Source organism: Crotalus tigris, unplaced genomic scaffold, assembly GCF_016545835.1.
Source record: "Crotalus tigris isolate CLP2741 ecotype Arizona unplaced genomic scaffold, ASM1654583v1 scf7180000017573.2180621, whole genome shotgun sequence".
In the NCBI taxonomy this organism is placed as follows: domain Eukaryota; kingdom Metazoa; phylum Chordata; class Lepidosauria; order Squamata; family Viperidae; genus Crotalus; species Crotalus tigris.
The window spans coordinates 1,122,329-1,147,300 of record NW_024096483.1 but is presented as its reverse complement, the minus strand read 5'-3'; the positions used below and the strand labels follow the sequence as shown (position 1 = coordinate 1,147,300).

General features: G+C 38.7%; 2 protein-coding genes across 7 annotated transcripts in view; one reads left to right on the top strand and one right to left on the bottom strand.

Annotated features, from left to right (window-relative positions):
• CDK8 (cyclin dependent kinase 8) overlaps window positions 1–2,586 on the bottom strand; it is a 43,940-nt gene extending 41,354 nt beyond the window's left edge. For both annotated transcript variants that reach the window (XM_039356536.1, XM_039356545.1), the window contains exon 1: window positions 1,311–2,586. In XM_039356536.1, the coding sequence (XP_039212470.1) occupies window positions 1,311–1,444 (134 nt within the window). In that variant the 5' untranslated portion in view covers window positions 1,445–2,586. The remainder of the gene's footprint in view (window positions 1–1,310) is intronic.
• A 1,766-nt stretch (window positions 2,587–4,352) lies between these two features.
• RNF6 (ring finger protein 6) lies at window positions 4,353–13,947 on the top strand. Of its 5 annotated transcripts, none has more exons than XM_039356523.1 (5): window positions 4,353–7,018; window positions 7,785–7,931; window positions 9,020–9,224; window positions 9,770–9,853; window positions 11,464–13,947. In XM_039356523.1, exons 3-5 carry the CDS (start codon window positions 9,035–9,037, stop codon window positions 12,732–12,734), a joined length of 1,545 nt encoding a protein of 514 aa, XP_039212457.1. In that variant the 5' UTR covers window positions 4,353–7,018; window positions 7,785–7,931; window positions 9,020–9,034; the 3' UTR covers window positions 12,735–13,947. The 5 variants fall into 5 exon arrangements, with proteins under 5 accessions (XP_039212457.1, XP_039212450.1, XP_039212425.1 ...); XM_039356516.1 differs by having other exon boundaries at window positions 4,354–7,018; window positions 7,822–7,931; window positions 11,113–13,947; XM_039356491.1 differs by having other exon boundaries at window positions 4,354–7,018; window positions 11,113–13,947.
• Window positions 13,948–24,972: the final 11,025 nt, after the last annotated feature.

Genomic DNA, 24,972 nt, shown 5'->3' with positions numbered 1-24,972 from the left:
GGATAAGAGACAAGAGACATTGTTAACATAAAAGCCAGGGACACGACCATAAGAAGGTAAGTATGAAGACAGGCCATGTTCTGGAAGTTATCTGCTATCTCATTTTAATTATATATTCTTGTCCCACTATCCAATGTTTTATTTATACTTGCAAACAGAAAAGCAATTGTAAAGCATGATAGTGGTGGAGCAAAGGGAAAAGTTGATGATAATTATGTCAGTAATTAAATCCAACACTAAATAATATTGGATTACAACCAAGAGAATGGGAAGAGCTTTGCAAAAAGCTAGTTGGGGAGGACAGTAAAATATTTAGAAGAGTAATTATAGGCAAGAAATAGATAGATAGATAGATAGATAGATAGATAGATAGATAGATAGATAGATAGATAGATAGATATTTTTAAAAACAGAGATGTAACAGACTTAGTAGAGACAGGCTTGTTTCCATAGGGGAAAAGGCATAACAGTCACCAAGCATGTATTTTGCCTGCACAAACATCCAGCATGTGTAAAGCATCAGGTAGTAGATGATGAAAAAGACCTGGCTTTGCCTGAGATTGTGAAGAATTGCGACTAGAGTCATAAGCCATGCAGGACTAGATGCATAAAGCAATGCAGTTCAGGATAAAAATCCTCTCTCTGCTTCCTAAATGCAAAGAAGGGCTTTTTCCCAATGTGCTACACCCACCCCATTTGTGCCCCATCCTCTTCGAAGATGACGAAGCTGCAATCGAATATTTATGTCTATGGAATGAGAAGGACTAAGGGTTAACTGCTGCACAAGCTTTAGTGGACTACCATTCCCTTTTTCATACGTTGATGGCAAGGCATTATACAAAAGCAGGCTCAGAGAAGAGGTCTGAGGTCAGATCCTGATCAGAGCTCCACAGGTAAGCGCTTCCTCTCCCCAAAAAGGGCAGAGCAGTGGAGAAAGTTACGGTGCAGCCGTCAACGCCCAGGAACATACCTCCGGAGAGGACCGTAGCGAAGTAGACTGCGTGGCAGACCGAAAAGTCCTCAAGGAGGGCTCCAGGGCAGAGAGAAAACAGGCAGCCCGACCCCAAAGGGAGAAAGAGAAAGGCGAAGAGGAGAAAAGGGAGAGAGGCACTGCGGCAACCTTTTCCAACTTGGCGACCTCCAGCCGTGTCGGATTACAGCCTAAGCAGCCTGCCCAACGGAGAGTGATGGGACTTGTAGTCTGACACGTCTGGAGGCCAGCAGATTGAGGAAAGGCGGCGTCCGAAAGTCACGGGGAGGGGGGGAGAGGGCGGCGGCCCAACCTTCGCAAGGCGTCCCGGCTCACTCACCCGTCCTTCCGCTTGGCCTTGTAGACGTGCCCGTAGGTCCCCCTCCCCACCTTGCAGCCCTCGTATTCGAAGAGGTCTTCCACGCGTTCTCGCTCCCCGGTCAGCTTCACCTTGAAATCATAGTCCATCTTCATTCAGCGCCCGGGCTGGCCGCCTCCTCAGAGGGCACCCCACCCTGCGAAGCCCCCGCCCGCCACCGCCGCCGCCGCAGGCACCAGGCAGGAGGAGGAGGAGGCCCCACCGCCGCCGCCGCGACGCGGACCATCCAGGTACAGTGGGGAGAAGAGGGGAAAGCGGCTGCGAGAGCGGGTAAGGCAAGGCGGAGCCCTCTATTCTTCCGCGCCTCCTCCTCTTCCTCTCCGCCTCCCCGCAGCCGGCTCGAAAGCCACACAGGCAAAGCTGCTCTACGCCAGCCGGTATCTCGTTACTCGATATACGGCAATCGCGCCTGACCGCGCTGCTGCAAAAGAAGAGCGTCGCAAAGCGTCGCCTCTCTTTTTCTCCTGAGTCTCCCCTCGTCCTCGAGAGTGCACCACGTGGAATCCAACCGGCTCCGAAGCGGCCCCTCCTCCCCTGGCGGTTTCCCTCCCCGACATGCACCGCGCCATAGCTGCCAGCTAAAGACTTTGGCAGTGTCGCTACGGGAAATCAACACAGGCCGCATTAAGAAACGTGTATTCTAAGCGCCTTGGGAGCCGTCGTTACACATTAACCGGATATGAATTTGATGTATGCTGGGAGTTGGAGTTTATCGGCTGTGATCGGAAAAAATTGAGAAGAGGAAAGCCAGGTGCATGCTGGGAGCTGTAGTTCACGTCTGTGTTTGCAGAGGAGGAGGGTGAGGAGGAGGGTGTCCTCTGGTTTCCATGGAAAGCTATTTCTGGAAACTGGTTTTGGGATCTGAAGTGTCATGGGCTCGCGGTAAAGACTGCCTCTTTAAGATAACTGATATGTAACATTAACCCAGGAGCTACAGCATTTTTCAGAGCTGGCGTGGCATTAGGACAGAACTGTGACATAACCCAAACAAATATTGATTCGTTTTATTTTGGGGGCAGGGGTAATAAAGTGCTGATAACTTAAAAGATGCACTAGTTGAAGACTTAACAAAATTTCTCCATCTCTTCTTAACTCCTTTTATAAGCAAAGTACAGGTGATGCATCCTGTTTACAATGGCAGTGTAATTTGGACTGGGAATTCTATTGCTAAGTGAAAGCACATCACATGAATGCACTGACTTACAACAGTAGTTCTAGTTGTGGTTTAAACAACTTTCACACAGCCATTGGGCGGCATATAAATTTTATTAATAAATAAAATAAATAAAAATCACTATGACTCCTGAGTTCCTGTTGGCTTCTCCATTGATTTTGCTTGTTGGAACCCAGCAAGTAAGGTTGCAAATGGCAATCACATGACTGCAGGATGCTGTGACCATTGTAATTGCTAGCTGGTTGCCAAGTGTCTGAATCATGATCATATGACTACAGGGATACTGCAACAATTGCAACTTCAAGAATCACTCATAAGACTCCTCATTTGAGAACTATCTGTATCTCCTGTGTGAGCTTGTGAAAAGCACTACCTAAGCAGAGAGGTTTCTTCCATAACTTTTAATGGACATTTTTAATGGTGAAATCACAGTACTAGTTTGTCTCAAAACTTATGCTATAAATTGTACACTAGAGAGCTCTATCACTGTAGACTGCCTACAGTGATGTGCTAATTTTTTTACAGGGTCGTGCCACAGGCTGTCAACTACGAAAGTTATGCCTTAGCACTGAATAAGAGCTTTTGGTGCAGACATGAGCAAGCAGTAATGTTAATTACAATTCAGAAAAAAACACTGCAGGGTGTTTTCTTTTTCCTCTCCTCTACTTGTCTGGTCAGTTAGATAAACATTTCATTGCCACTGTTTTTGAAACTGAGGTAATTTTTTTTAAAAAAAATAAATCATTGTGACTGAGAATTGAAAATCCTAAAACTAATCATGTGAATTACTGATTCACTAAATTGCAAACTTAATCATCTTTTGATGATTCAGCTAAATAATACCCTGACTTTAAACAGGCCATGCATATAAAGTAATTATTGATAAATAGGCAAAATTATCTATGACAAAAGTAAATTGCAGTGCCAAGCAAACAATTTCATGTAACCATTACAAGTTTATTTTTGGAAACAAGCTTATTATACCAAACCAAACTGTTCTATTTTAATTTTTTTTAGTATTTTCATGTTTAAACAACATTTTTTGGATTAATATCAATAATATCTATTTCTGTTAAATTTTTGTAACACAGCCTTTTCCAAATTGGTCTTTCTCAGTTGCAGTTGGACTACAGCTTCCAGAATTCCCAGATTTTCCCAGAACTTTCCAGGTTGGAAAAAAAATTTTGTAGAGTATCTATGATTTTTTGAAATTTGCTTTATTATTTATTGGATTTCTATCCTCCCTTTCATTGAGGAGTTTGAGGCAACATAGACTATCCTCTCTCCAAAATAAACCTATATAGTACTTTGCTTCAAACAAGGGCAGCGTTATAAAGAGAATGAAATATCTTATTTATTTTTTAAATATAAAAATTATAAATAAGACCACACCTAGAATATTGTATCCAGTTTTGGTCACCATATTATTAAAAAGATGTTGAGACTCTGCAAAGAGTGCAGAAAAGAGCAACGAAGATAATTAGGGGGTTAGAGGCTAAAACATGAGGAACGGATATTGGATTGGATATCTCTAACCTAGTGAAAAGAAGCACTAGGGGCAACATGATAGCAGTGTTCCAATATCTGAGGGGCTGCCACAAAGAAGGGATCAACCTATTTTTGAAAACACCAGAAGGCAAGACAAGAAACAATGGATGGAAACTAATCAAAGAGAGAAGCAATCTAGAACTAAGGAGAAATTTCCTAACAGTGAGAACAATTAACCAGTGGAACAACCTGCCTCCAAAAGTTATGGGTGCTCCATCACTGGAGGCTTTTAAGAAGAGACTGGACAGCCATCTGTTTGGAATGGTAGGGTCTCCTGCTTGAGCAGGGGGTTGGACTAGAAGCCCTCCAAGGTCCCTTCCAACTCTGTTATTCTGTTAAGTATCTCTGATGTAATTAAATTGTTGCAATTTCTACAAAATAAAATATTAGTGAAGACCAAAGTATTTTATTGTATTCATTTTCCCAACATATTTAGTGATTGCTGTAATGTTCTTTCAGTTGAAACTCACTGTTATGATCACATTGTATGTTTAACCCAGTCAGTTATTACCTAATCTTTATTGTTTTGATCTAGAATAAATATACTAACTGGATAAATGACAATCATTTTGGAGAATGTGGTTCCCCTGCTTCCTTCTGTTCTGTTTTTACTTAAATTTCTTGTACCAGAAAGTACTGTCAAAGCTTTAGTATGTACACAGCCCCTTCCTCACAGCCAGGCAGGTAGCAGCAGGCATGGCTTGAATACTGCAGCTTAATGAAGTCCTTCAAAAACATGGTCTATCATTGTGAGGGACAATTTTGTTTAGCAATGTTATGCTTAAATCTCATTTCCAGACAACTGACTGGGTAGTACAAGACCATTAATCTAGAACTGGATTATTATGAGTAGTAGTGACTTGTCTACAGAAAAGTACTAACAATTGATTTAGGATGCTTCAGTTTAAAATAATCTGAAGGATTATGAATTTGCACAACATCCTGTTTCTTGAAATGATCTAGTTATGTATGAGGCATGAATGCAGCATGGTTATTGGTTATTATGATTGCAAGCAATTAATAATTTGGCAGGACAGGAGTATGTGAATCTTCAAAATTAGTTAGTTGGGTATTGATTAAGACTAAGTTAGTTTTGGGATCTGAGAAAGCGTTACCACTGAGCATGAGGAAACAATATATCTAATTGTAGATATTGTAATACTATTCCCCATTTTAGGGTCACTGCTTGGTTTCTGGTGTTGGGGTTTCTCTCTGGGACAATACAAGTACTTTATGGTTCATGTGAGTTAAAATAACACATTATTTGATTTAGTATGAATTGTAAACAGATGCCCGGTTACATTTAATGCAACCCAAAATTCAGTTAATTCAAGGTTAGCGTGTATGCAATTGAGGCAAATGCCTGCATAGTTGCATTTGAGGTTTCAGATACTGCTAATCTTTATGTGCAAAATGGAGAAAAGGAAGATTTTGTCAGAGGAAAGCAATACAATTTCAAAAAAGAATAGGCATATTATTATATAAGAACAAAAATCTGATGTAATTCAATGACATAAACATGATCATATCATAAAACAATAACTGTTGAACTGTATGAATCTATGGTAGATTGGTAAATTTAAATTATATTTTTATGCTTTACTGTAATATTTAAGTATATACAGAAATATTTTAAAAATTGACATTGCCTATTGCCATCAAGCTGGAACCAATTGCAGTATTTTCCATAGCAAATATTCCAATTTTCCACTTCAAATTGGGCAAATTCAAATAATGTGACCATTTTATGGAATTCATTAACTGCACTAATTGAGACCTGCCTGTCTTTTCAGACTGTCCTTATATAACATACTAAATAAAAAATAGCTAACTACACTATTGCATTTTTTGTTATGTGAATCATAATTGATTAATTTCTGGTTAGGGTAGCATGCAAATTCAGATAATTGGGTTGAGATAATTCCAGATAAATTTTATGAGCGTAACAAGGGTTTATCTACCGATCAGGCACAAGAACATAGCAAGAGTTTATATGCAGATCAGATACAAAGAAATACCAGTTACCCTCATGGAAACTCTGCAAAACAAATTAGTATGATCTCGGGTACTTTCACGAATAGTCCATTGATCCAATCTTGCTATAGAATGATGAATGCTATAATTTTAAATTTGCTACCCATATAAGTAGCTTGCCATTGTTTTCTTCTACTACTTTTTTCCGTTTCTCAGGATAGAAAATACCTTCTTGAGTGGCCTCCTATCCGAGGATTAATCAAATCTGATCCCACTTAGCTTTCTTGCAATCAGTCAAGGCCGTCTAAATACTACGTAAAATATTGTATCACAAAATAAAAAAAAAAATCTGCTCTCTCTCTGTCACCCGCGCAATACTTAGCAAGGCGCCGGCCCACCCTGCCCAGACTGTCCCAGCGACTCGGTTTCCGGTGTACTTTTACGAGCGAGCTGGCAGGAAAAAGTACTCGCCGGTTCGAAAAGCCCGTCACTCCTTCCGTTTTCGCGAGCAACTTCAGTGGACGAAGGAGTGTTCGCGCGTGCGCATTTCCCCTGGAACCATGAGCCCAGGCGTCAGAACCCGACGGGATTGCATTGGTGCCGCACCTCAACGACTGGTAGTTGGTTTTGTCAGTTTGTTGGAAGCCGCTGCTCAGAGAAGATTAACGTGGACTAGGTTGGGTTTGTAAGAAACTCAGCCTTCGGAAGGCACGGGGAAAGAAAAAATAAGTAATTGCCGTTTAGCCTTTCCTGGTGAAGCTGTGGTCTTCGGGCAATTGCCTGCTACATAAACTTACCTTTAGACTACCGGCCTAAAGTAGTTAATTGGATGCTAATTAGCCCTGTTTCATTCTTCAGTGGATGGCTGGTTGGTCCTGGTGTTAATCATTCTCCCCTTGCTCCTCCTCTAAGTCTCCAGGTGAGGAGGGAAGAGATCAGCGCCACCAGCCAAAACGGAGAGGAATCCAGACTGGTGAGGAAAGGAAAAGGAAATCCTAAATTGGTATATTGTATACTGTAGATGCCTTGGGAAAGGATCAGTCTGCAAAAGCTGACTACAGTGAAGTTGCTAGACTGTAAACTCCTTTGTTGTAATAGATTAAAAATATGTTCCTGGGGAACGTGTCTTTCATAGTCAGAGGAAGAAAAGAGTCACCTAATCCTGAAGTTGCTAGGATCCTTGTAGAAGGTATTTAATAGTCCTTTTCCAGTTATCAATGCCTATTTATTTGCTGTTTCCTGAAACTAGTCCTTGGCAAAGGAAAAAGGCTTTTCATTTCAACTTGCTCTTAACCCTGTTCACTGAGGGCAGGAAAATACTAGTGGAATGTCAAGTTTAACAAGTTTTGTGGATTACTTGCATATTTTTTTTGCTGGGATAATGTCCCAGCCTTTCTTATTCCTCGATCTAGTCACATAAGAGATAGGGTTGTCAAGATTTAATATTGTTAAATGAATATCCATAAAAAGGAGCAGCAAAAGGATGTTTAAGGCTGCAGTCTGATATGAGTGATACTGCTTTATGCCATGGCAGGTTCTTATTTCTAAAACTGTAGGACTTGTACAGATATGATATATCTGCTGTCATTGCATTTTTAAAGAAAAGTAGTCATGATAGCATGTTATAAAAGGTGAATCTATAAACATAATAGAGGAGAGTCTGATTATCCTCTTGATCAATATTTTTTTGCCTGTTATCACAAAATATTCAGCATATGTTTTTATTTTGTCATGAATAGGATTTATATATAATCCAAATTCAATTCCTTGTTCAAGGAACTCTGGAAAACTGAAAATGCCCTGTATACTTCAGAGGATTATCAACATTACACAGTGTTAAGATCTTCATCATTTTCTCTCCTTAGGAAAACAGAGTAAAAAAAAAGGTAATATTTATTTGAGAACTGCTTTAACAGTTGATTCTTCATTCATATGAACTTTTATTGGCTTTTAAATACCTGAATGCATTTATTTTTTTAAATAAAGTATTTCAATTCTGTAAATGAATAAATCTTACCTACATTTAATAAGTTCTTTACTCTCTTCTTAATTATTGAAATTAATTGTCTAATATTTCTGTGTAGTATAATTTTGGTATTTGGCAATTGGTAATGGCCATATTACCTAGTAGCTAAGCAAAGATTTTCACAATTCTTTAAATGCAAAATGCATATATGAAACCAATTTTAATAGGCTCTGCAGGATATGTAACTGTTGAAGAAATGAGTGATGACCAACTTGCATTTAAAATTAAACATTCTCCTTGACATACTGTGGTATAGTTATTAAAAGAGGGTCTGCTGAAAAATCCCTTGTGATATTTGCAGACAAAGAGTGACATGGCAGATTTTATCTGTAATAACCTCGAACTTATGGAATAGTCTCCCTGGAAGTATATGTAACTCCATTTACTGCAGTTTTGCAAACAGGTTAAAACTAGCATCTCAGTGCAGTTTCTAACCCAGCTGATTAACTATGGGAGCCTACCATCTGGAGTTTTATTTTTGTTTTCTATGTATATATTTTGCTTTTGATGCTATTCTGGTTAGCTATTAGTAACTTTTCCTTTTTGACTGATGTTGAAGATGTCCCCCAAACAGATAGATTAAGAAAAATGTAATGGTATGTAGTATTGATACTGTAGCATAATAGCATTTTGAACTGTGGATTGTTATCAGTTGTAACCTACCCCCCCCAAAAAAACACCCTTTGGTCTCTAGCACTCTAATATCAAATAAAAATCTGAAGTTCAGTTCTACATATGTTTAATGTGAAATAATTTATGTACCTTGGAACTTACTCTACAATTCATGCTATGCCACAAAGAAATTAAGTGTACAGTTCATTGTATGCATATATCGAATGGACAAATATGTGAACATGTGTTATTGTTTCTTCTTTAGTAACTTTAAAACCATATGGAACATTCAGTTGATAAATCACTTGATTTTTTTTCTTCCCTTTTTTTAAATAGTTTATTTCTTCCAGAATGGCTTGTTCCAGAGCTTGCTCAGGGGAAAATGGAGAACAGGCCACTTCGCAGAATAACAGTGGTGATAATGAGAGGCAATGGCAGCAGGAACGCCTCAACAGAGAGGAGGCTTATTATCAATTCATTAATGCACTTAGTGATGAAGACTACAGGTTGATGAGGGATCGTAACCTTCTTGGGACTCCAGGTGACTCTTGCTTTAAAATACTTTACATCTAATGTAATACTGAATTATCTGCAGTTTGATAATTAAAATGAATTCAAATAATACTTTTATGTTCAAATTGAACACAGAATTTACTGTATCATGAAGCATGAAAGATAAGTAACCATTTGTTACTTATATGCCTTGAAAATGAGTGAGAAATACATTTATTGCTATTTATTTTAAATTGTATTTCATTTATTCTCTTGTTATCAGCATTTTTAAACTACGTATTGCAAATTCTTTTCATTTAATCTTTTTTGGTTGGTTTTGGGTAATGCTTACAGAAAATACATACAGGGTAGAGCAAATACAGTTTCTTAAATGACTTATAATTGCAAGGAAAAGTTATGAAAGTTTTTTTTTTTGCAGTTTATGCATATTAATAGGGTTTTGTTTTTTTTTTACCATTCTGGTTTTACATTTATTTCTTTAAAAAAATCTTCAGTTGTAATAACTGTTGTTTTGCCTGATCATGTGCATTCAGATAATAAATAACATTAACAGTGTAAAATGAACTCTTTTAGGGGAAATAACAGCAGATGAGCTGCAGCAACGTTTGCAAAGTGCAAAGGCATCCCAGTCTGAGCCAGAAAATAGAGAATGGGAAGGTAATCATGCTAGATATAAACTAAATCCTTCCTTCCTTCCTTCTTTCTTTCTTTCTTTCTTTCTTTCTTTCTTTCTTTCTTTCTTTCTTTCTTCCTTTTTTAATTAATACAGTTCTGGGGGAAATGCAAATTATAAATATTGTTGAGAAAAAAATATTTAATAGAATCATCAGCCAACATGCTTCATGGGCTTCTCTGAGGCTAAGGAAGAGTATTATTTGTGGAGAACTGTAGAAGGGAATTAAGGGAAACCAAGGTTGAAATTTTGAAAAAAGTGCTTGTTGGAAAATGTTTGATTATTTCTAGGGTAAAAGCTGCAAAATATCTATGCTGTTGCTACAGTTGGTCCATTTTTTTTTATTTTTCCCCACCTCTATTATTTTTATAAATATCTCAAGGCAACAAACATACATAATGCTCCTTCCTCCTTTTATTTTCACCAACACAAGAACCCTATGAGGTGAATTGGGCTGAGAGAGAGTCACCTAGCTGGTCTTAATGACTAAGGCGGGACTAGAACTCATAGTCTTCTGGTTTCTAGCTTGGTGCCTTAACCATTAAACCAGACTAGTAGATCTTGGATGTGGCTGGTGAATGTTTAGATGGGAGGTGAAGACTAAGGAGCATACCTTGTTTGAAGGTATTTTCTCAGAAGCATTAAGAAGGCATTCTCTTAAGAAAAAAAATCATCTGAAATAAATTGTAATTGAAGAATCTAGGAATATTTCAGATCATATAAATCTTTTACTTTCCTCTTTAACGGAAAACTAATGCCCCATCTTATTATGAACATTGCTTATTACGGGATGGGATACCATTTTGTATTCTTTCTTTTTATACATTGGACCAAGTAACATCTGGTTAAAAATTTTAGAGGGTATGTGAAATTAGTTAATGAACATGAAATTTTACAAACTCTATTATTTTAACTTTGAAAAAAATACTTATTCAAAACATTGCTGATAATAAAGAATACATAAATATAAATATTTATATGCCTATAATCTCTACTCTATTTTTGGTAATTGACATAGCTCATGTGTTATAGTATTGAAAGCAATTATTGACATGAAAATAGAAATTGTATTTAGCTTTCTATGGTGAAATAGATAGAAAAGAATAGTATATTGGATTACACTTCATATTATTTCTATAAGTAGCATGCATTTATATTATCAATTGACACTCATACTTAATTGCCTTATCTAAATGAAATCAAACCAAAACTCTTAAAAATGTATTTTTTAAATTATTCACAGATTCAGAGACGCTTGGGGAAAACATAACCAGCAACTCCTTGCTTGAGTGGCTGAACACATTTCATCATACAGAAAATTCCACACATAGTGGTCAGAGTGGAAACCAGACTTGGAGAGCTGTAAGCCAGGCAAACCCAAGTAGTGGAGAATTCCGGTTTAGTCTTGAAATAAATATAAACCATGAACAGAACAATGATAATACTCCTGGGGAACAACTGAATGAGTTCTTATATGGCCATTCCAGTAGAATGCATATGGAAAATAGACCTGTAATTGCAAATAGTCCAGTAGCCAGCCGAACTAGGAGCAGGACATTAGCTAATTCTGTTGGCCCTGGATTTGTCTCATCAGGAATTGGAAACGTTGGTGGTTTGCTGACTCAGAACGCTGAAGAAAATTCTCGATTCTTCTCTGGTAGACTTGGCGCTAGAAACAGAAGTTCAGCAAGTTCAACACCTAACAGCCTTTTAGATGACAATGAACACAACATCATTAGGCAAAGGAGAACACAGAGAGTGACTCCAATAAGATACTACAGAGGGAGAGCTAGAACTCGAAGAAATTCAAGGCAAAGGACAGACGTTTTAAGATTAAGATCAACTTTTAGAGGCCAGTTCCAATCTCTTTTGGAAAATGGGCAGCCAGTCAATATGCAACAAATACATGCAGGAACTAATAGGGCACACACAACCCAGCCTTCTCCGGAACAAACAGAAGAACAAGCATCGTCACTGGGTATAACTTTGGAAGAGGAAGAATCTGTAAGAGCTGCATCTGCATCTAGAAGACATCCTAGTATTACATTAGATCTTCAGGTAAGGCGAATTCGTCCCAGAGAAAATAGAGATCGTGACAGTATTGCTTCTAGAACTCGTTCAAGAGTAGGCATGGCAGACAACTTGGTGACTCCTGAAAGTGATAATGAAGGATTTATTCAGAATGTTTCACGATCTGAATATGCAGGAATACGGACATATGTTAACACTATTCGGATACCTCTTCATAGGGGGTCAGATACTGGGCTTGGTGAGTCTTCATCAGTGGCTGTCAGATCAATTTTAAGACAAATTATGACTGGATTTGGAGAGCTAAGCTCCTTAATGGATACAGAAACAAGTTCTGAAACTGAGAGCAATAGTCAGCACTTGCCAGATATACCACCCTCAATGCCTAGCTTCCGCACTTTAAATAGTGAATTTCTTACAACGTCGCCTAGGGATAGATTAACTGATCAAGATAGCACGGAAGGGCAGGGAGAAACAAATTCTATCCAACACCATCAAAGTAATAATACCCCAAATAGCAGAGCATCATTTGTTGAAAATGGAACACTTCCCATCCTTCGCCTTGTACCTTATCTTTTATTAGAAGAAGATTCTAGTGACAACTTGAGAGGATTGACCAAAGACCAGATCGATAATCTTTCTACCCGGAATTATGAGAATCCCCATTCAGAAGATGATGAAATAAGTAAGACGTGTAGCGTGTGTATTAATGAATATGTTGTAGGAAACAAGCTAAGGCAATTGCCATGCATGCATGAATTCCATTTTCATTGTATTGATCGTTGGCTTTCTGAAAATTCCACTTGTCCAATTTGTCGGCAACCTGTAGTAACTTAATATTGCAAGCAGTAGTGAAATCCTCAAATCCAGAGGCCTCTTTTTTTTTACCGACTTTGAATAATAAGAGGTTGTCTTAGATAGGTTTAAAGTAGGAGAAAATCTGATTATTTGCTAAAGGATTTACCTAACTTCCAAGTACAGGTATAAGAGTAAATATTCAAATTACATTAATAAAGTTATATTTTTCTATATAATTTTGTTATGCACAGCATTTGTGTAATTCAGAAGTTTATGTTATTAATAACATACTTTTTATTGAGATTTCCATTTGTTTTATGCAGTTCTAAAATAATGTTGTTATTCTATAAACAGTTCCCTTTTTAAGTTGCCAAAGAATTAACATTGGGGCACCTGGCAAAAGGTACTTGCTATTTGAAGTGCTTTTAATATACAGTGTATATTTTTATGGACTACACTGCACATTTGGCTTTATTTAAATGTTTTCTAGGAGTTTTGCATGCTTTTTATACAGTTTCTCATTGACACATTCAGGTTTAAATTTTAAGCTCAACTGAAGTTTAATTCAACTGATTTGGACAGTCTGTATTTTCGCATATTCAGCCACGAGATTAGAGTGGATAATTGCTAATCCATACTTGACATTTCTCTGATCATTTCAGAACATTCAGAAAGGAAAGCATATATTTAATGTGGCTGTGTAGCACTTTGGATACAAAAGGAAAATGATGCTTTGGAATGTGCAGGAGTGCTCATGCAGCCCTTGGCAACTTCATGAAAGTGTGGTGTCTTTTCTTTGGTCATACACCAATCTTTGTTCCAGATTAGTATAATCCTAGTTTAGCCCTGGGAAAGAGGCTTTGATTAAACGATTTGTCAAAAGATGATTGATATCTGAGTGCAGCCCTGTTTTCCTTTCAAATCCAAAGCACTGCCCATCCAACATATTTAATGCATTTGACACACATAAAGACAGACTGATTTAAAAAGAATTTTAATTTGTACATGAACAAAGACAGTGATCAGTACTTTCTTACACCATGCATGGTTCCCTTTTTTTAAAATAATACTATCAGTTTGCTGTAAACAAAAAGCATGCAATTATTGTTATCTTAAAATGGAGAACTTCCAGAGGATTTTGTTGTTAAGAGAAAATGTATGTTTACTCTAATATATCAGAAACATCCGTATTCTTGGGTTGAAGGCATATTATACCAATACCCGATAAAGAAATAAAACTTCAAAAATGGAAGAATTGTGAATCATTTATGTCATCTAAAATATGAATGAGAAAATAGATGTCAAATCTAATAAGAAATGCACTGCTTGTTTCTTTCTTGCAGCTAGTTGAACCTGCTGAGCTTGGTTTGTAGTAAATAGCTTAAAGACAGGTGTATATCAATTAGTTTTAGAATGTCTTGCATGTTGTTTCCCCATAGAATGGGGTGAACAGCATTCCCTGGAATATTTTTTCTCTTGAAGTAATACATAAAGAATCCTTTTTGATCATGGTATACATGGGCCAGCAGTCCGTTCCAGATGTTAAAATGATAAATAGCAATAGCACTTCGACTTATATACTACTTCATAGGGCTTTACAGCCCTCTCTAAGTGGTTTACAGTCAGCATACAGAGGACCCCAACAATCTGGGTCCTCATTTTACCGACCTCAGAAGGATGGAAGGCTGAGTCAACCTTGAGCTGGTCAGAATTGAATTCCTGGCAGTCGGCAGAATTAGCCTGCAATACTGCATTCTAACCACTGTGCCATCAAGGCTCTAAATGTTATATTAGGGTGTGTTTAACAAAAGCCCAAGGTACAAATCATGGGAAAAATTATTCTACTCTTTTCTGTCCTAGTCAAAGCCCATTTCAACTACTCTGCCCTGTTTAAGCATCATTGTTCAAAAATGCTTCTAACCGTGAAGGCATTTCCAGAAGCCCTTAAAGATCTGGCTATTCTCCCAGGCCTTGGGGAAGGTGGATGGAATCTCTTGTGTCCTGTGTTTGTCATATCTTAGTATGTTTTGATGTTTGATTTGCCATTTTTGTTTATTTCCCGTATTATATTTTTATTTATATTTTTATTTTATTTGTTTTTCTACATTATGGGCTGTCCAACAAAGAAATGGAGTTGGGTGTCACTGAAATTAATTAATTAAATAAAACAACAGTGACAGTTGGAACAACTTCAGAGGATGGTTAGCAAGTTAGCAAAGGATCTGGAAACCAAGTTTTATGTTGAGCAGTTGAAGGAAGTGGATACATTTAGCCTGCAAATATATGACTTGGGAGAGATATGCAACTCTTTAAATATCAAAGGATTGTTACAGCAAAAACGGGATGATTCTATCACTCCAGAGGATAGGATCACCATCAGTGTGTTACAACTGTAAGGAAGCAGGTTCAGAATAGATATTGGGAGGAATAACCTGATCATATAAGCTGTCAGCCAGTAGAATAGGTTTCCACATGAAATAGTGACTTTTTCATTGGAAATCTTCAACTATAGGATAAATGGTCATCCATGGAGCCACTCCAATGGATCCTGCACTGAACAGTGCATTGGATTGCATATCCACTAAGACTCCTTGAATTCTGTGATTCTATATTCATTGTTTTTGGACTAGAGGGTCAGCTATACTGGATATAATTCTTACTAATAGAGATGAAAGGTTGATGGAGTGGAAGTTACAGGAACTTTGGAGGAAAGTGACCATAGTATGCTAGAATTCATCATAATGCAGGCACAGGTAACTGAACAAAGATGGACTGGTATTTTAGACTTTAATAGGCCTGTCTTCAGCTAAGAATAGGAAGGATTCCATAGATGGAAATCTTAAGAGGAAAAATACAGGATACTATAAAAATTTTGTTCGTAAAAGCCCAAGCAAAAACAACATCACAGAGAAAGAAAAACAAGAGATCTAGACAAGATCAGCATGGTTGCACAAAGAGCTCTCTGACAACCAGGGACAATTCAGACAAGTATAAAAAATGGAAAGAGAGGCATATAACTAGAACAGAATACCAGCAACTAGCCTCATCTGCCAAGATGGAGTTGGGAAGGCTAAGGCTCAGAATGAAGTAAGACTTACAATGAATGCCCAAAACAATAAAAAAAGTTTATTTCAATGCTAAGGAGCAAGAAGAAAGTCAAGGAAATGGTCGGTCCACTAATGGGAGAAGATGGCACAAAGGTGAGGGGGAAGCAGGGAGAAAACTGAACTGCTTAATTTCTTCCTTGTATCTGTCTACACATAAAAGGAAAACAGTAGCCCAAGTTATCAAAAGCAGCATTCTGGGAGACAGAACAGGAATACAGGAATTGTTAAGACAATATCTATCTGCTTTGGATGAGTTTAACTCTCTGGGACCAGATGCTTTACATCCCACGGTACTGAAGGAGCTGGCAGATCTTGGAAACACTGAATAAAATATTTTAGAGCTCCTGGAGCACGGGGAACTTCAAGAGGACTGAAGAAAAACTGATGTGGTTCCAATCTTCAGAAAAGATAAAGTGGATCCAGGACATTACAGACAGTTTGACATCAATACTTGGAAAAATCCTGGAAAAGGTCATCAAGGTATGGATTCATGAGCATCTAGAAATGAACAAGGAAATTATTGGAAACCAGCATGGGATTGTTATAAACAGATCATGCCAGACAAACCTTATTGTCTTCTTTGATTAAAGTGATTAAATTAGTTGATCAGGGAACTGAATCCTTGCTGTGGGTATAGTATACTTGGACTTCAATAAGGCTTTTGACAAAGTAGACCACAGCCTATTTCTTGGTAAGATAGAACAATATGGAATAGACAGTACCACCACCAGATGGATTCAGAGTTGGCTGATGAGCCACACTCAGAATATAGACCTGAATGGAGATATGTCTATGTTGAGGGAAATACTGTATGTAGTAAGGTACCTCAAGGTTCTCTCTTGCACCTGGTGCTCTTCAACATCTTCATAAATGATCTAGATGAGGGGACAAAAGAGGAACTCATCAAATCTGTAGACAAAGCTGCGGAAATTTGCCAACACTTTAGAATATAGTCTCAAAATTCACAGGGATCTTAACAGACTAGCATTGAGCTCTGTGCAACAAGATGCAATTCAGTGATGAGAAAAGTAAGGTCCTGCACTTAGGCAGGCAAAACTAAAAGCATAGGTATAAAATTGAAGGTACCTAGTAAATAGTAATAACTGAGAGGGATCCAGGTGGATCACTGCTTAAGTATGAGCCAGCAGTGTGCTGCAGCTGCCAAAAAAGCCAACACAATTCTAGGTTGCATCAACAGAGGGATAGCATCAAGATCATTGGAAAGTGGGCTATTGCTCTATACTGCACTAGTGAAGCCTTATTTGGAATATTGTTCCACTTCTGATCATCATGGTACAAAATAAATAAATAAATGCTAAGGCCCTAGAAAGAGTGCAGAGAAAAGCAACAAAGATGATAAGGAGTCTAGAGGCTAAATCAAAAGATAAGTGGCTAAGGCAGTGGTTCTCAACCTGTGGGTCCGCCATTTCCCCCTTTTCCTTAGCTGTACTACTCCCTTTTTTTCTATTGGCTTTTAAAAGCCAATAGAATAGACTCTCTTGAATAGAGTCTAATTCTATTGGCTTTCAAAAGCCAATAGGAATTGTCCAGGCTGTCTCTGCCCTGCTGAGCCCGCCAAAAGTCCCATTCTGCAAACGGTGCTGCACCAGTTGAGTAGTCCTCGACTTACGACCGGTTGGGTAGTCCTCAACTTACGACCGGTTGGGGGTCACGGCATTAAAAAGGTTGAGAACCACTGGGCTAAGGGAACTAGGGATGTTTAGCCTAATAAAGAGAAAAATAAGGGGAGACATGATTGCAGTACTCCAATACAGTACTTGAAGGGCTATCATAAGGAAAAGGGTGTTGAACTATTTTCCATAGCACCTGAGGACAGGACAAGAAGCAATGGATGGAAACTCATCAGAGATTCAAGCTGGAAATAAGGAATTTCCTGACAGTGAGAACAATTAATCAATGGAATACCTTGCCTCCCAAAGTTGTGGGTGCTCTATGACTGGAGATTTTCAAGAAAAGATTGGACAATCATTTGGGAGGGCATATGGACTCCTGCTTTGGATATGGGGCTGGACTAGAAATTCTCCAAGGTCCCTTCTAGTCCTATGATTCTATGATTTCTGGACGTCAGACTCTAGATCAGTGATGGCGAACCTTTTAGAGACCGAGTGCCCAAACTGCAACCCAAAACCCACTTATTTATTGCTGGGTGCCAGGTGGGTGTGGCCCACTGGGTGGTCATGGCTGTGGTGGTCATGGCAGACTGCATGGGTGTGGCCATGCTGGGCATGGTCACATCGATGTTGCTTGTGGGAGGGACGCCTGTGGGAGCTGGGCAGGGTTGGAGGAGATCCAGGGGGTCTGTGGCAGGTGGGGTGGTGGGTAGGAGGCTTGTCCTGCGAGGTGAGGCGAGGCAGGGTGGGGGTGCCATTATCTCAGGGCAAGGCAAGGCAGGGGCCGAGGCAGCTACTGCCTGACACCATCGGGCCCCTGCACACAGAGGCCAGTGAGCACATGGAGGCCGACAGTGTCTGTCAGTAGCCACAGCCTGCTAGCCCCTCGACCGGTGCATTCTGGGGCTCCACAGCCCACCACCAGCAGTTCAAAGAAGTGCCCACAGAGAGGGCTCTGAGCTCCGCCTCTGGCACATGTGCCATAGGTTTGCCACCACTGCTCTAGATCCATGAATATTCTATTCAGTTGATTCTGAGACTACTGACAAGATAGTCTGTTCCTTTTAGCCTCAGTTCCCAACTTTGGTCTTCTATTAAAATGACAACAGTTTTCTATCTAGCAAAAATTAGGGGGGGGGACTTTTAGAGTAATCTCTCTGCCTATACAATTCCAAGGCACGCCTCACCCAGAGTTAATGTTGATTGAAACTCACACATAGCTGATGTTCAGTGAATATGGGGTGGTGGCCTGCCTACACATTCAGTGCAATGCTTTTGCCCCCATTCCTCACTTTGAAGCAGAGCTGAACAACTTGCAAACCTCCAAAAGCTATTTCAAAATTCCCAATTGTTTTTGGCAATATAGCCAATAGTAAGGGATGAAGGGAAGTAAATCTCAACAACATCTAAGTGGTTACATTTCTGCTCCTTAAAGAATAAAGAAAATGGTTCATATACTGTATAGCTATTTTGTATATACTCTATAAGATTTGTTTCTGCTGTTTCATGAAGAATAAATACATGATTTAAAAAACACTATGGAAATACTTGGCTTTTATGGCCAGGCATGGACATTCAGTCAAGATGATATATTTGGATGTTTTTTAAAAAATAATGATGTAAAACCTAAATAACTAAAGCTTCATTTACATTCATGACTGACCTATTTGCCCTCATGAACATACAACTGATGTTTTAGTCCTGATGTTTTTCTGGACATAATCTGCAAAACCACCACATTCACAAATCCATGCCATGATTGACTTACGTGCCATCAAATTGGTATGAACTCTTAGCAATTATATAGATAGATCTTCTCCATAATGAGGTCTCCCACTATAACATCAAACTTAGCTGTTGGTCATCTTTTTCTATGGTCCCTGCTCAGAAAGGTACACCCATAAAAAGTCCATCCTTGGAACTCCCCCCCCCATCTATCTCTGAACTATTCATGGTTCATCATGTTTATTTTTAGTCTGAATGCTCAAGGAATGATTATTTTGATAGCTTCTGCATAAGGTTGTCCAAAGTGAGGACTCCAGTTTTTAACAAAGTGATTTAAAAACAGCGAAAATGTGAAGATTTAATTGAATCAATATTATTCTGACATTAATTCTAATTTCTGTCAAGTCCACATTTATAAGTATGCTTTGCCAGAAATAAAATACTATAGCTTTTCAGACAAATATTTATATCCACATTTCTAGACAATGCTTTACAGATTGTAAGTCAGAATGATTCCTATATTTATTTGTTCTGGTCACTTAAATCAAAACTTTTGGGTTTTATGGATTATGCACTGAATACATGTTCTCACTGCTATCAAAGGCTCCATAGATGCCTTTCAGCAAATAATTATTTCACAGCCTTGACTTCCCTTACATTATAAGGGATCAAGCCAGCATCTGACCCAGACTTGTAATCAGGATGATTTAAGTAATGTATGCAGTACATGCTGTAAGTTATCAACATTAATACTTCTTTTGTGCTTGTCCAAAAGAAGTTTTCAAACTTTGAATTTTTCTTTAACATTCTGTTAAAAAATGTCTGCAAACAGCACACTTTCAATACCAGAGATCAAATCAAGAAAGGTCCTTTGCTCCATCAAAATCCCACCAGAATAGGAAGACTATTTGGTGGATCATTCCTTTTTCTCTCCTTTCTTATATCTCCAATAAAAATAATGCTCAGTGGATCCTCTTTAATTGTTTCTTCAATTAAAAAAAAAGCATAAACAAATGTTTCCTGTTCTTTATCTATACTGACCTCTAGTGTCTTCAATTAACAATTGAACATTAAATCTGAATACAAAGTAGAACACAGAAATCCTTGAATTAGAATCACAACTGAGCCTTGAATTTTGGTTGTAAGTCATTGCGGTTGTTAAGCATGAAACCTGACACAATTTTACAATCCCTTTTTACAATGTTGTTAAGTGAGTCACTGTGGTTATTAAGCAAATCACATGGTTGTTAGTTGTTGCTGTTAACTGAATCCAACATATCCAATGGGCATTTTTTTGTGTTATCTGATACAAAACAGCAAAAAAAACCTTGCAAATTGCAGCCACGTGATCATGATTGGTAATCAAAAGTTGGAATTAAGATTGCTGGGAGAAATATCAACAACCTAAGATATGCAGATGATACCACTCTAATGGCAGAAAGTGAAGAGGAACTAAAGAGCCTCTTGATGCGGGTATAGAAGGAGAGTGCAAAAGTTGGCTTGAAACTCAACATTAAGAAAACCAAAATCATGGCATCTGGCCCTCTCAATTCCTGGCAAATAGATGGGGAAGAAATGGAGGTAGTGACAGATTTTATTTTTCTGGGCTCCAAGATCACCTCAGATAGGGACTGCAGCCAAGAAATTAAAAGACGCTTGCTCCTGGGGAGGAAAGCTATGGCAAATCTAGACAGCATACTAAAAAGCAGAGACATCACCCTGCCAACAAAAGTGCGTATAGTCCAGGCCATGGTTTTCCCAGTTGCAATGTATGGCTGTGAAAGTTCGACCATAAGAAAGGCTGAGCGCCAAAGAATTGAGGCCTTTGAACTATGGTGCTGGAGAAGACTCCTGCGAGTCCCTTGGACTGCAAGGCGTTCAAACCGGTCAGTCCTAGAAGAGATCAACCCCGACTGCTCTTTAGAAGGCCAGATCCTGAAGTTGAAACTCAAATACTTTGGCCACCTAATGAGAAGGAAGGACTCACTGGAGAAGAGCCTAATGCTGGGAAAGATTGAGGGCAATAGAGGAAGGGGACGACAGAGAATGAGATGGCTGGATGGAGTCACTGAAGCAGTAGATGTGAACTTAAATGGACTCCAGAAGATGGTAGAGGGCAGGAAGACCTGGAGGAACGTTGTCCATGGGGTCGTGATGGGTCGGACATGACTTCGCAATTAACAACAACAACAGAGTAGAGTAGAGTAGAGTAGAGTAGAGTAGAGTAGAGTAGAGTAGAGTAGAATAGAATAGAATAGAATAGAATAGAATAGAATAGAATAGAATAGAATAGAATAGAATAGAATAGAACTGGAAGGGACCTTGGGAGTCTTCTAGTCCTTTTAGCTACTGGTTATTAAGCAAGGAATACCTATATGTGTGTTGTATATGTATCTGTGTGATCACATTCTCTCCAGCAAAAAGGAATCAAACAAATAGAATTCCTTTGAGGAAAAGGAATTAGGAAAATTCCTTTTGGGAGAGGATGTGAAAGACAGTTTTTGCTATTGTTAAGAGGCAAGAATTCATCTGAAACAACGTGGGAGGTATGCCAGCATTAGCAGATAAGCTTCCTTTCCCCCCCCCCCCGACAATCAAGATGAGATTCCATGATTGATGGGATGCCATCAAGTCACTTTTGACTTCTAGCAGCCACATAGATTCCCAACCTGTTCTTTCAGGTTCTCCCCCCTCCCCCAATGGTGCACTCATTACCACTGTAACAAGAGTCCAGTGACCTTGCTGCTGGTTGTCCTCTTCTTCTCTTTCCTTCCACCTTTCTAGCATTAGACCATTTTACAAAATGTGCCTGAAGTAGGTTACTTTGAGGCTCAAATGAGAATTCTGGTCTGATTTGTTCAATGATCCCTCATGTTGTTTTCTTGGCTGTCCACGGGTATCCTGCTTTTTTAAAGTCTGACATTAGCTGTCGAAGGAAATATCATGGTTTGCCCAGTTCTGAACTTTGTAGGTACAGACATATCACAACATATGAGCATCATTTCCAAGACCTTCATAGCTGCTAATCTGCCAATATTTTTTTTAAAAAAACAAAACAAAACCAGAATATAATTCCACTTGTTCTCTCGGCATCGTGTATGTCAATGTTAAAAAGCTTCTTTTGGAGGAAGAAGAATCTGATACCCATGTGTAAGGTTTAAAGCATCTAGACAATTAAAAAAAACTTAACTTCTTAGAGCATCTGCAAATGGGCACACATGTTTTTTAGAGACGTATATAAGAGTTAGAGTAGGAGGGAACTGGGGAAGAAGGGTTCTTTCACAGTCTACATATGATGCTGATGGTGAAAGATGTGATCAGCTAAGCCAGTGATGGCAAATCTTTTAGAGACCGAGTGCCCAAACTGCAACCCAAAATCCACTTATGCATCATTTGGTGCCGGGTGGGTGTGGCCCACATTGGCTGGGTGGGCCCATTGGCTGGGTGTGGCCCATTGGGTGGGCATGGCTGCAGTGGTAAAGGCAGACTGGGTGGGACTAAAAAGTTTAATCAATCAATTCCACCTTAGCAAGATCTTTTTTTTCCCAAGAGAAGTTAAAATTGACTGATTGATTGAACCTTTTTTTTTTTTTGCACACGGCAGTGGAGACCTAAAGCGAAAAGGTTGTATAAAACCCAGCTGAAGGCCTAGGACTGGGGAGACAGAGAGGCCTCTGAGTGCCGCCTCTGGCACCTGTGCCATAGGTTCGCCACCACTGAGCTAAGCAAAGGATTAAAAGAATCCAAGGACAAAGAATGGAGGAAGATCAGCAGTCATCTTCAGTGGATTGGGAAGACAGATTTTTTTGAGAAAAGAACCAAATCAGTGCCAGAACAGAAAAATGCCTAACAAAGTAATCCTGCTTAAAAAAAAAAGTGGTTTGGGGGCTAGCTGGTTTTTTCACAGAAGTTTGAACAGAGAGCAGAGTCTCTTTCTTTCCCACTTTCGGCCAATACAAGGCTTTTCTTCCTTGGAAGTACAAGCTAGTTAAAGAAGGAATAACAATAATAGAAATTGCAAAGCCTGCAATTAAGCAATTGGGGGAGAAGGTAGGAGGTGAAAACTCTGTGCATTTGACAAGTAAAAAACTAAGGAATGTTTAGACAGAGGTGTGATCAATGCATGCTGGATATTATTTTTTTCTTAAGTTTCAATATTCACATGTACACACCGTACTCAGAATAGGAACAAGATAATATACACTATATATATAGTACACAAACTCTTTCTGTTCTTTATTGTAATCCTTTGTAAACAGTAATAAGTTATATAGGGCAGATTGGAAGAAAGAGGAAAGAAAATTCAGATGCAAATGTTTAAAGTTCCAATTCTTCTAAAGACTAGATGTGATAGAAAGAGCTTAGATTCTTGATGGAATGGCTGGTGACAAAAGTGGTTACCCAGTAACAAGAACAAAGCTGAGCCAGTTTGATGGAACAGTTCTGCTTCCCTTCCTTCTCTTTATTGCAGGCTATGGATTAGCTATTGTTGTTCCCAGGGCTGTTTGTCAACTCCTCTTTATTTGAAGGAAGGGTATGCTAGACACATTATAAATAATACATACTATTGAGATAGGGAGATATTCATTTCATAATAGAGTTACAGTAATAATCTATGACGTGGACTTTGAACAGATCATTACTTCAAACACATCATTACATCAGAGGAAGAACGGTAGGCTCTGTAGAAGAATAAACAACTTTAAGAAACTATAACTCGTATTTAATATAATGAGCTACTAAATCGTGTTTCCTTTGTTTGACTTCTGAATCAGAGACCTTCTTCACTGCATAGTTCATCCTGAAGGATTAATTCTGCTGTTTTTTTGTGGTTTTACAAATGCAATATACTTCTGCATACCAGGAGTACAATTGTTTTGATCATACTTGTAGAAAATTTGGGGATTTAAATCCCAGCATCTGAAGAGTGATGAGGAAAGCTATATTAACATATGACATTACCACATCAATAGCCATAAAACTGTTAAAAGAATATAAAAAAGTGGATGACAAAGCTCATAGAATTACCAATTTGCTGCACCCAATATACTGTATTACTAGATCAGTTGAAAGATGTTCTTAAATGTGAAAGAATTTCACATTTATGGCATCTTTCTGTGACTTCTAGGAGTATCATAGAGCCTTCTCCCAATACTTTTAAAAATTTTAGTTAAAGAGCAAATCTTGCATGTTGAAGCACTTTGCCCAAGATTTTACGTCAAAACTTCTTAATCAAGTACTAAAACAGCTTATTTAATTTTCTGTTTTTCTTAGACAATTGTCTCTTCCTTGCTTGCCATTTTCCAAAGCCAATTCTTTTTGCCAGTGGGAATAGTCAGTCTTAGAAAGAACAGACTGGGGATTGAAGACTCATTGATTTTAGATCCAGCCCACCATGTTTCCAACACCTTTAATATTTAAACCTTCTTTAGACTTGTTCTTCATTTATTCTATGACATTCATTACTACTGGAGGAACCTTGCTTTTTTCTGACAAAAAAGCTTAAGGAATTGAAAATAGGGATCTTCCAACTTCTCTCCCTTTGGTCTGCAGCCAGCAAAACTTTAGGACTTGGACTGCAGTCAGTCCTAGGAGATATCAACCCCGACTGCTCTTTAGAAGGCCAGATCCTGAAGCTGAAACTCAAGTACTTTGGCCACCTAATGAGAAGGAAGGACTCACTGGAGAAGAGCCTAATGCTGGGAAAGATTGAGGGCAGTAGAAGAAGGGGACGACAGAGAATGAGATGGCTGGATGGAGTCACTGAAGCAGTAGGTGTGAATTTAAATGGACTCCAGAAGATGGTAGAGGACA

Coding starts and splice junctions, on each gene's coding strand:
- RNF6 (XM_039356516.1), top strand. CDS start 9,035: ATGGCTTGTTCCAGAGCTTGCTCAGGGGAAAATGGAGAACAGGCCACT. Junction 9,225..9,769: donor TAACCTTCTTGGGACTCCAG/GTGACTCTTGCT, acceptor GAACTCTTTTAG/GGGAAATAACAGCAGATGAG. Junction 9,854..11,112: donor AGAAAATAGAGAATGGGAAG/GTAATCATGCTA, acceptor AATTATTCACAG/ATTCAGAGACGCTTGGGGAA.